The following is a 12,615-nucleotide window of genomic DNA, read 5'->3' on the forward strand; positions in this document are numbered from 1 at the left end:
GAGCGTGAATTCACTATTTTCCCTGGCTGCTGATCTGGGATCTGGTTTGGCTTCTCAAAATAAGCCAGGAAATCAGTCTATCTGACCCTAGATCTGTACTTGGAGGCATTAAAAACACTGGTTGCATCTTTCCAGACCAGTTTCAGGCTTTTATTTGTGTAAGCTCCAAGAAGTTGCCTGCCTCCACACAGCAAATCTGATGCGTTTTTGTCATGCAGGAGTCTAAAACGAGGTTGTTTCTTACACTAAAGACGCATTTTTTGGTGAAATTACGTTTTTACTCGAGTGATTTCTCTTTTTTGGCCGTGTACGATAGTTTCATGTCAAATACGATAATTCTGAGCCTCCGGTACGATAATTCAACATTTCCCATCTGGTAACACTGAGAACAACAACCACACATTAGCCAACAGAAACTGCAGATGTAAATGTTGGCTTTGACATGTTAATGTGTGTCTCCACCCCCCAGAAGGGTGTAAGGAAACACAAAAACACTATTGCTTCACTATTCACTATTGCCTACGTATGGACCTTTTCTCCAGCCTCGGTCACATATTTGTAAGCTATTTAAAAAAAGTTGGAGGGGAGAGAGAGAAATACTGACAGACCGAGACAGACAGATGCACAGACAGCGACTGACAGACAGAGGAGAGACAGACAGCGCAACAGGGAGAGAAAAAAGGGGAGCCCACGAGGATAAGGAGGGAAGGGGATTATCTGCTGCACATGCAATTATAATAATTGGGAAGAATAGTCGAGTCAGGTGCAAGCCAGGTCTAGCCTATTATGGAGCTTTTTCCCCCTTTTTCACCTGCAAATCCATCAGTTTCGCACACGGACATATCGTCGTTGTCAGGCGGAAACCTTGTATCTCCAAGTTTCACATTTGTATGTTCTTTCGCAAAGCAAAGCCCTGCTTCATCGTACAAGGCCGTCGCACAAAAGCAGTGTAAACAGCAGATCTACAAGCACACGAGGCGTTGTGTGCTTGTAGATCTGCTGTTTTTGTGCGTTGTGTGCTTGTAGATCGGCTGTTTTCACTAGTTTAAATCATTTTTTTTTTTTTTTTTTTTTTTTTGTAACCCATTTTTTCACCCAGTGCCAATTGCCTATGTAATCCTGGGCTCTGCTCTCCCTCTGCCGTGCCTGGGGAGACAACGGACTGACCTCATGCTTCCTTCAATGCATGAGGAGTCAAAGTTGCTTCTTTTCACCTGACAGTGGAGATTTCCCTGGTTTGGACGTAGCGCGTGGAAGGAACACGTTATTCCAACCAGTTCCTTTCCCCTCCATCAGGCGCCCCGGCTGGCCAGGGGGAGGCATTATTGAGACCAGGATTACTGCATGTTTTTGTGAGGGTATCAACCCTAGGAGACACGGGGAGAACATGCAAACTCCACACAGAAAGGCCCTATCGCCGACCCCACCTCGGGTGTGGGCACTGATGACGCGGAGGGAGGAACACGCCGCCAGTGCCCACATCGTCCCCCGGCGGGAATTGAACCCAGGACCTTCTAGCTGTGAGGCGAAGCGCTAACCACTGCGCCACCGTGCCCCCGGTTTAAATCATTTTTAAAATAAAAAATGCAAAACGAACGGTTTTGGACATACAAGGTTTTCCCCCGACAACGATGATATAATACGTGTTCCTATATCGTCATTGTCCGGTGGAAACCTTGTATGTCCAAAACCGTTCATTTTCTTTTAAACAATAGTGAAAATAGGCGATCTACAAGCACACAACGCCTCACATCGCGAGGCATTGTGTGCTTTTAGATCGGCTATATAGTTTTGTGCGACAGTCTTGTATGATGAAGCAGGGCTTTACATTACGAGGGGAAAAAAAAAACATACAAATTTGAAACTTGTAGATCTGAGCTTTCTGCCTGACAGTGACGGTAACTCATTGCAAGACGGTAAGGGTTAGGGACATCCATTCTTTTTCTAGATCTATAGAACACAACACTAAACACGGCCATGGTTATTGGCACCGCGGAGTGCACGTGCACACACACATACTGCACTGCGGGCACCGCATAATTCATCCACCCACGGCCACGTATACTGTATCAATCCATTTTCTTCTGTCCATCTATTGACCGGGTTGTGTCATGTGTGCCGTGGTGACACATATTAATTCCATGTTCCTTACAGGCTCCCTTCCCCATCGTTTAAGGTTGGAGAGGTATATATAGAGATAAGCCATGCAGTCCTTCAGCCCATGCAACAGGGAACCCTGAGATCCACACTAATGTATTGTAATGAGCTTAATTGGCGCTAAGATGACTGATAAGGGCTTGAAAGCTCCGAGGCACGTCTTAGGCTTCCAAGGGCGTCACAGGGGGGGGGGGGGGGGGGGGGGGGGGGCTGAGTTACTAGGGCCCAAGGTGGAGAGGGGCCTTAATTGTTTTAAATAGCAATTAAGGCCCCGAGTGCTGCGCTGCGAGCTTGTAGATCTGCTAGTTTTTGAAAAGTCGTGAAAATGGGTGCAAATCTTTGAATATGTGGATTTTTTTAAGCGAATATGTGTAACTCAAATTTTCCTCTAGGGGGTCCCTGCAACTAAAAATGTTGAGATGGGGGATCCGCGGCCAAATACATGTGATTTTAGGGGTCCTTCACATGAAAAAGTTTGAGGACCACTGACATAGAAACATATATATTTTTTTCAAAAAACCCTGGAAGGATTTGAAATATTCGAAGACTTCACAATCTAAAAAAAAAAAGCAGATCTACAAGCTGCGCTGTGAGCTTGTATATCTGCAATTTTTCAATAGTTAAAGCACAACATAATGCGTAATAATGCGTTCCCAGTCTAAATGGGTTAAACCCCCCTCCCCCTATGAAGAACATTCATAGGGGGAGGGCCTGCAGAGAATCCTTGTACCCAGGGCCCAGAATTTGGTGCGACGCCCCTGTAGGCTTCCAATCCATCCACATTTAATGCTGGGGGGAGGAGGAGAGAGTCAGATTAAAGTCATATTAACAAATGTCAGCTGACAAAGACGGGTATATAACATATTACTCAAGTGAAATATTGCGATTTGCATTTTTTTCTGTCTCTTTACAGTATGTTACACATTTGAATGTGAACCTATTTAGACCTGGAAAGCCCATATGTTGGTATTATACCTTTCAATCTGGGAAAGCATCTGTGTCACATATTTTATATCCACATATATGGCCCTTAACATGGGTTATATGTTGCATATCGTCGTTGTCGGGTGGAAACCTTGTATGTCCAAGACTGTTCGGTTTATATTTATCATTTTAAAAATGAACTAAACTAGTGAAAACAGCAGATCTACAAGCACACAACACCTCACACTGCGAGGCGTTGTGTGCTTGTAGATCGGCTGTTTTCACTACTTTTGCGGGACAGCCTTGGATGATGAAGCAGGGCTTTACTTTGTGAAAAAAAACATACAAATTTGAAACTTGGAGATGCAAGGTTTCAGCCCGACAGTGACGTTGCCAAATTGGCAATAAGTAGAATTAAAAAAATAAATTATATAGAAATACAAATTAAACAATATCCTCTGCAGCTCATCGGTGAAAGCCGCTTATGCTTAGTCCTGCCATCAAAGAAGCTAATTTTATGGTATTAATTTGCACACCGCATAAAAATAAAATTTACCACTTAAGCCCTATATAGTCAACGATTTGAGGTATGAATAATTGTGAAAGTAACCAATTGGCAATCTCAAAATGCACCATGTGCTGTGTTGTGAGCTTGTAGATTGGCTCAGTGACGGCTCCAGAAAATTATGACTGGGGGGGCTATGGGGGAGCCGACTTTTTTAGAGCAGGGGCGAATGAATTTTGGCAACAAATAATAATGAATAACACTAATACAACAAACGAGATTCAATGATCCTAATTTAAGGGGCCACATAAAGAAAATACACGTTACAAATTGTTTATTGTTAATAATAGGGTTGTCAGTCGATTAAAAAATGTGATCCCATTAATCGCATGATTGTCCATAGTTAATCGCACGATTAATCGCAATTAATCGCATATTTTGTATTTGTTCTAAATCTACCTTAAACAGATATTAATACTCATATCAACATGGGAGTAGACAAATAGCATACTTGCTTTATGCAAATACAGCATATTTATTATTATTTGGAATAATAACAAATACTGTCCATAATACGCCTAACAAACATACAACAACTTGAGAAAATATCTGCTTCCATTAGGACAGATTAATAGTGAAAGGACCACCGCTCATCGAGGTGCTGCATGCCTGAAGGTCTATGACCAAAAGCTTGCACTTTAATAACTGAAAATAAAGAACATGATTTTGCTCACTTTTGAGTGTGCGGAGGCTCCCTTGAATCTTTCATTAGGACAGATTTAAAATAAACTTGGCATTCAATCACTAAACCTCAGCATCCCTATTCTAAGGGGATATTCACCAAAAGTAGCAGATTTAAAAGCTCATTACAAGATGCTACAAGAGCTTGTAGATCGGCTATTTTTGGTGAAGAGAATTGGTTTATAAATATAACTCAAGTACAGTGCAACTCAGGGGTGTTTTACAAAGCAAGCATGAGGCATTAGAGGGTCTGAATTGGTTTAACTGAAGTAATATTGATACATTCTAAATATTATCAAAGTATTCTGAGGCACCCTGGACTGGTGTTATTGGGCACCCTAGTTCACTATGAGAAACCCAGCTGTTATGATGTAGAGTGTACTAGAGACACTGATGGCTCGTTGAAGATGTGTGGCACACAAGCCATAGTCACAAGCCGATTTCAGCCGGATTTGGGCCATAACAGGGCCCAAACCTGTTTGCCACTGAGGCAGCCAACTGGTGACACTCTTAACTGCTAACCACTGTATGTGGGTTCTCTGGCTGTTGTTGCAAGCATTTGGTGGTCACTGTTAGCATTTTGGTGCGGGTCTGGGGAGGCAGAGCACTGTATAATAAAGGACGTCGTAGGCTACTATGTGCTCGTGTACAATTTGGAGCGTTCCTATTCTTGGGAGCGTGTGTGTGTCTGGGGCTCGCACTGTCTGCAGATGTGCCGTTTCAACACTTCGGTATTTGATGCGCGTGACGCCGTGAGCGGTGATATTGTGGTTGTCTGCTATTGTCTGCTAGTTATGGGGTCTCATACTATGACTAGCCCTGCTGCTAGCCGCATCACACACTGACTGACTGTTTATAGTTATCTTGACAGCCACCAGGAAGTAGACTAAATAGTGTTACATTTTCAGGAACCAATCCAAGACTACCCCTAGCAGCACGCAAGATCATGTGACATGCAGACTCATAGCAAAGAATTATCTTTATAGAAAATACATTTTATTGTATGATTTTACATAGAAGCAAGTCCATTTTCTTTCACATATTTATTATCTTTTATTTATTTATTCTGTAAATATTTTTCATTACAATTGGGTCTGTGGGGAGGGGGGGCTGAGCAGGGGCTAAGCCTCCACTAGAGGGGGCTAGAGCCCTCCCCCGCCCCCCCCCCCTCCCGCCGTCCCTGGATTGGCTATTCGTTCAATATTTCCTAAAACATTTTGAAATGGAAAATAGGGACATCAGGGTTTAGTCTAGTAGGAAAGGGGGGTCCACGCGCATAGGGTGGATTTTTTTCACCACCAGTTTTTTCTTAATCCTTAACCCTTAAGTGCTGTTCGGGTCATTTTGACCCGTTTTACATTTTCATTTGGAAAAAAAAGGTAGAAGTTAAAAATGTTTCCACCTGAAACTCACTGGCCTTAAATATTCTTCTGAGATGAACATGTAAAAAAAATATTTTTGCACTACACCCATGCTACACCCCCCTCATATTTTTTGAACCTTAAGTGCTGTTCGGGTCATTTTGACCCGGAAGCACAGAAATACACAGTATTATGCCAAAACACAGACACACAGTCACCCCCACTTCTAACACCCCCCTTCCGAAGCCCCATTCCGAACCCTCCCCCCCTTCCTATAAGCATTGAGCAATATTGCCCAGTATTAAATGAAGTAGTTTTTTTACATGGATTTCAGCTAAATCAGTAAAAACGCCTAGCTCTTTCAGTGTTTAATGTGATATAGCAAAGCAGAAATGCAAACATTTACCAAATATATCATATGAATTGTTTGGTATTGAGTCAAAGTCAATGTATCATGATGATTTGTTAAGTTAAAATTTATATTAGTGTTGTTTTTTTTAAACCAAATATCCACCGGGTCAAAATGACCCGAACAGAACGAAGGTGTAGTGAATCTGAACAGAACTTAAGGGTTAAAGGGTATATTTTAAGATACTGCCAGGTGCCAAGCTGAAATATCGTCCCAAGGGGTTCATTTTGAATGATTTCTTGTACCTACCCGTTCACTTACTATACAGGAAAAAAAGACCCCCCAAAAAACCTTCTTTAAGTAGCATATGAGGGGTCTAACTGTTTTTTTTAATGCTTCTGAATCCATTGCAATCATTTGTTTTGCACGAAAAACATTCCTTGGGCTAGAAACTGCTCCACAAAACTATGGTTTTGTGGTGAAAAGTGATGAGTCATCACTTTTCACAGTTTTGTGGCGTCCATTCGTAGCCCAAGAAACGTTTTTTGTGCAAGACAAATGCTTGCAATGGATTCAGAATCATGAAATACCCCTAGTTAGACCCCTCACATGCTACTCGAAGAAGATTTTTTGGGGGGGGACTTTTTCTCCTGTATAGTAAGTGAATGGTTAGGTGCAGGAAATCATTAAAAATGAACCCCTTGGGACGATATTTCAGCTTGGCACATGGCAGTATCTTAAAATATACCCTTTAAGGATTAAGAAAAAACAGGTGGCGAAAAAAAAACCACCCTATGCGTGTGGACCCCCCTTTCCTAGACTTAGTGTGGTGAAGATGCAAATTTTTGCCAAATCAAATGTTTTATGGAGACGTAGTGACATAGAAGAGCACAAGGTTCTTGCAATTATGCCATCATTTCTATCCCGTTTACGCAGCCTGGGTGAATGAGATCCATGTATTCGGAACAGATTGGAAATAAACCATATCATGCTTGAATGGCTGCTAAAATAACACCTGTGATGTGGCAAGCACCGTAGCAGCTTCAGACATTCCATTTAGTGCTTGCAATTAGGCAGAGGTACTTGGAGACAGGGGCGTCACAAGGGGGGGAGTGGGACTGAGTTACTAGGGCCCAAGGTCGAGGGGCCTTAATTATTTTATACTTTAGCTATTGAAAAATAGCAGATATACAAGCTCACAGCACGGCACCGAGTGTGAAGTCGTGAAAAATGTGTGCAAATCTTTGAATATTATGTATTTTTAAGCGAACATCTGTAACTCAAAGTTATGGGGGTCCGTGGCCAAATACATATTATTTTGGGGGTTCTTCACATGAAAAAAGTTTGAGCACCACTGACACAGAAACATAGGTTTTTCAAAAAACCTTAGAAGAATTTGAAATATTGAAAGACTTTCACGATTTTCACAATTTTTCAAAAATAGCAGATCTACAAGGTCGCAGCGCGGCACTCGGTGCCACACTGTGAGCTTGTAGATCTGCCATCTTTCAATCGTTAAAGCACAAAATAATGCGTCCCCAGTCTAAATGAGTTAAACCCCCTCCCCCTTTGAAGAACATTCATGGGGGGCCCGCAGTGAATCCTTGTACCCAGGGCCCTTGTACCCTGCTTGGAGAACAAGCACTGCACCAGCCCTGAACTCTGTAATTACTGTGATATAAAATGAGTTTTTATTTCTTCCTCAGACAGACAATTTTTTATGTCAACTTAAAGGAGAGTTTCTGGGTAAAATAGACCCCCATACCTTTTCAAATGTCTTCTCCCAAGCTTGCGAGATGGTCCAGACACCCCATAGTCCAAAAGAAGCATTATAATCCATTTTTGATTGCAGCTTCTACTCGACCATGGCTCCATAATGGACCGCGTCTATTCAATGTCTAATCCGGTTATTTTTATCGCTTCAAAGTCAATTTTTTCGCTCCGTATCTGTTCCCCGTACTGTATATAGTTCATCGAAGCATTTTCTTCTCCAGGGCGCAGCCATTGTTGTTGTGAAAAAGCTACTCTTTTCGAGTCTCGTTCAGCTTGAACTCCCGCCGTCTCTCGCGGGACAAGACTGAGAGTAGAGCAGCAGCAGCAGAACCTGTGGAAAGCTGTTGTCCCGCGAGAGACGGCGGGAGTTCAAGCTGAACGAGACTCGAAAAGAGTAGCTTTTTCACAACAACAATGGCTGCGCCCTGGAGAAGAAAATGCTTCGATGAACTATATACAGTACGGGGAACAGATACGGAGCGAAAATTTTTACTTTGAAGCGATAAAAATAACCGGATTAGACATTGAATAGATGCGGTCCATTATGGAGCCATGGTCGAGTAGAAGCTGCAATCAAAAATGGATTATAATGCTTCTTTTGGACTATGGGGTGTCTGGACCATCTCGCAAGCTTGGGAGAAGACATTTAAAAAGGTATGGGGGTCTATTTTACCCAGAAACTCTCCTTTAATCTTGAGTAAAAGATGGATACCATGTAGAGTTTCTGAGCTAAATCAGGTAGATTGTAAATCATTACAGTGGTTCTCAAACTCTTTTTCAGGAGCGACCCCCGTACTATAATTGTCTTGTTGAAAATTCAATGTTTCAAAAAGAATCCCACCAGTGTGAAGTGAGCAGTGATCCATGGGCCGCTCTGTCCGTGACATCAGCTGCGTACTTTCTATGACGTTAGTCTCATGTGAGCTGTTGGTACCTATACAGGGACATAGGGACATAATGTGAGCTGTTGGTACTATATACAGGGACATAGGGACATAATGTGAGCTGTTGGTACTATATACAGGGACATAGGGACATAATGTGAGCTGTTGGTACCTATATACAGGGACATAGGGACATAATGTGAGCTGTTGGTACTATATACAGGGACATAGGGACATAATGTGAGCTGTTGGTACTATATACAGGGACATAGGGACATAATGTGAGCTGTTGGTACTATATACAGGGACATAGGGACATAATGTGAGCTGTTGGTACTATATACAGGGACATAGGGACATAATGTGAGCTGTTGGTACTATATACAGGGACATAGGGACATAATGTGAGCTGTTGGTACTATATACAGGGACATAGGGACATAATGTGAGCTGTTGGTACTATATACAGGGACATAGGGACATAATGTGAGCTGTTGGTACTATATACAGGGACATAGGGACATAATGTGAGCTGTTGGTACTATATACAGGGACATAGGGACATCATTATTATTATTTGGCATGGGGAAGGAGAGCTGAATCTGACGTCGTTCGTACTCACTTGTCAAACGTAAAGTAGCAGTCGGCCTTGATGGTGTCGTAATGGCTGATTTTTGACACATTGCGAGAGCAGACCTCTAGACTGACATCATAGACAACAAAAAGAATATTGGCATGCATGCCTATCAACACTGATTCGCGCAGGCGCCCTTGCAGGAATTAGTTTGCACCGCTCACTTCGCACGGGTGCGATTTTTCATTTAGTTTTTATTTCATTTCGTCAGTGAAATAAGATAGTCGACAGCCGTTTCCCATCATAGTTTTAGTTGATGAAATCAACACTGCTACAAAGTCAGTTTTCCTATTGATATTGCTTTTGCCATAACTCAGCCATAACAATGGAGTTCCCAATGCAGCAACGCTCAAATATGGAGTTGTCTAACCTCAATGTGTCATCATCATCAGGCGCAAAATGTTGCATGCCAACATGGGCTTATACTGATGACATCAGATATCTCCACATGGACAAGGACTGACAGATGCAGACATCTCCAAACATGGGCATAAAAGGGACAAGGACTGAGATATCCATATGGGCATATCAGCATGCATATACTGATGACATCAGGAGATATCCATATATGGGCAACTTAGGTGTGAAGGCCAAACTCTAGATGTGAGGCCCCGAACCTCTAGTTTAATTAAATGATCAATATGGATACATTTACGTAATCAATTCAATTGATTAGTTTTATTAACTGTTGATTGATTGATTAACTCAGTGTTTCTCAACCTTTTTTCTGCATGGGCACACTTTTCATGTCCCAAGAATCCATGGGCACAATATCGTCACTCTCTGGAAGAAACCTTGTCTCTCCAAGTTTCAAATGTGTACGTTTTTTTTCGCAAAGTAAAGCCCTGCTTCATCATACAAGGCTGTCGCACAACATTAGTGAAAACAGCAGATCTACAAGTACATGCTTGTAGATCTGCTGTTTTCACTAGTTTAAATCATTTTTAAAATGATAAATACAATACTGGCTTTCAAGCAGTTTCAAGGGGCACACTTGATCCTTCTCAGGGGCACACCAAAGGTCCCCAGGCACAGTGGTTGAGAAACACTGGATTAACTCATGGAGGCCAAGGCAACCATGGTAACATCATGGAAACGGGAAAGATGGAGCACGGGGACGTCAATTTCAACATACTGCTCGCTACCGACTCTTACAAGGTGACACATTACAAGCAGTACCCTCCCCACACCAGTAAGGTGTACTCATACTTTGAGTGCCGCGAGCAGAGGACAGACCCCACCAACAACAGAAAGGTCAGGTACGACGAAACCGTCTTCTACGGACTCCAGTACATCCTCCACAAATACCTCAAAGGGCAGGTCGTGACTCCCGAGAAGATCCAGGAGGCCAAGGAGGTGTACAGAGAGCACTTTCAGTACGACGTCTTCAACGAGATAGGCTGGAAGTACATCCTGGAGAAATACGGTGGCCACCTGCCCTTAGAGATCAAGGCGGTTCCCGAAGGCAGCCTGATACCTCGAGGCAACGTTCTCTTCACCGTGGAGAGCACGGATCCAGAGTGCTACTGGCTCACCAACTGGGTGGAGACCATCCTGGTGCAGGTCTGGTACCCCATCACGGTGGCCACCAATTCCAGAGAGCAGAAGAGGATTCTGGCCAAATATCTCCTGGAGACCTCCGGGAGCTTGGAGGGCCTGGAGTACAAACTGCACGACTTTGGCTACAGGGGAGCATCTTCGCAGGAGACCGCTGGAATAGGAGCTTCTGCGCACCTGGTCAACTTTAAGGGGACCGACACGGTGGCTGGTATCGGCATCATTAAGAAATACTACGGCACTAAAGATCCCGTGCCTGGGTATTCTATCCCCGCCGCAGAGCATAGCACCATCACAGCGTGGGGCAAGGACCATGAGAAAGATGCCTTCGAGCACATCGTGAGGCAGTTCCCCAGCGTCCCCGTCTCCGTTGTCAGCGACAGCTACGACATCTACAACGCCTGCGAGAAGTTCTGGGGCGAGGACCTTAGGAGCCTGGTAGAAATCCGCGGCGCAGATGTTCCGCTGGTAGTCCGACCGGACTCTGGAAAGCCTCTGGACACGGTCCTGAAGGTCTTGGAGATTCTGGGTGAGAAGTTCACTCCTGTCGAGAACGCTTTAGGTTATAAGGTCCTACCGCCGTACATCCGAGTCATACAAGGAGACGGAATCGATATCAACAGCCTGCTGGAGATCGTGGAAGGCATGAAGCAACATGGGTGGTCCATCGAGAACATCGCGTTCGGTTCCGGAGGATCCCTGCTGCAGAGGCTGTCCCGAGACGTGCTCAGCTGCGCGTTCATGTGTAGCTACGTCGTCACCAATAACCTGGGGGTGAACGTGTTCAAGGACCCGGTGGCGGACCCTAACAAGAGGTCAAAGAAAGGCTTTCTGTCCCTGCACAGGACGCAGAGCGGGGAGTCTGTCACCCTGGAGGAGGGAAAAGGAAAACTGGGGGAGCATGGCGTAGACCTGCTGTGCACGGTTTTCCAGAACGGCAAAGTCGTGAGGACGTACACATTTGACGAGGTCAGGGACAATGCCAAGCTCAGAGATGAGGATCTTGATCAGGTGTACTGAGAGCAGGCCCTCCTTCCCTGAACACCTGGCCCCATGACCTTTTTACCTCTGGTGTCAACTGACAACTTACGAGAGCACCACATCACAAAGGTAGTGGTAAGTGATGTTTTGCTTGTATTTTTAAAGCATATTTATTTTAAAGGTTTTTTGTTAAAATCTAAATCTAAATTAAAGGACAACTTTGGCTTTTTACAACAAGGGTTCAAAATTTGTTTAGATAGTCATTAGAGAAAAGAAAAGATGAGCGTTAACATGTTTTCATTTACTTCTTTCTATCATTTTAGTGATTTTAACGATATTGCTTTGCATGCAAGTGGCTAAATATGTATTTTTAGACACAATAAGCCCATTCCCAAGATGCACCGCAATCTTTCATGGGCAGATGTAACTTATGGGGCTGGTGTAAATAGTAAGTAGAAAGATGCAATTGGAAATTGCGAGTGTGGTTGCTAACGGTTGCTGACTATATTCTACAGTAAGCTAACTGTCATGTTTGATACATTGATTGAAGACTTTATTAGAAGAAGTTTGCATAGGAAGAAGTACCGTTTCATGACGGTACAGTTCACTGGTACAAGGTCTACTAAAAGGAGATCCTAGAAAAGACTAAGCTTATTTCCATAGGAAACCAAAGATTTAGCTTAGGCCCCAGCGAGATGTGAAGCTCGACCAATTGATTCCCTATTGATTCCCACTCCCGTTGATTCCCT

General features: G+C 43.5%; 1 protein-coding gene across 1 annotated transcript; it reads left to right on the forward strand.

Moving 5' to 3' along the window:
* Positions 1 to 10,432: 10,432 nt before the first annotated feature.
* Positions 10,433 to 11,905, forward strand: LOC308299996 (nicotinamide phosphoribosyltransferase-like; the record flags this gene model as incomplete). The annotated part of the gene is made up of 1 exon (XM_080743760.1): positions 10,433 to 11,905. One exon carries the CDS (start codon positions 10,433 to 10,435, stop codon positions 11,903 to 11,905), a length of 1,473 nt encoding a protein of 490 aa, XP_080599886.1.
* Between the last annotated feature and the right edge of the window lie 710 nt (positions 11,906 to 12,615).

This window comes from Nannobrachium achirus, assembly GCF_963921795.1.
Source record: "Nannobrachium achirus genome assembly, chromosome: 15".
Lineage (NCBI taxonomy): Eukaryota > Metazoa > Chordata > Actinopteri > Myctophiformes > Myctophidae > Nannobrachium > Nannobrachium achirus.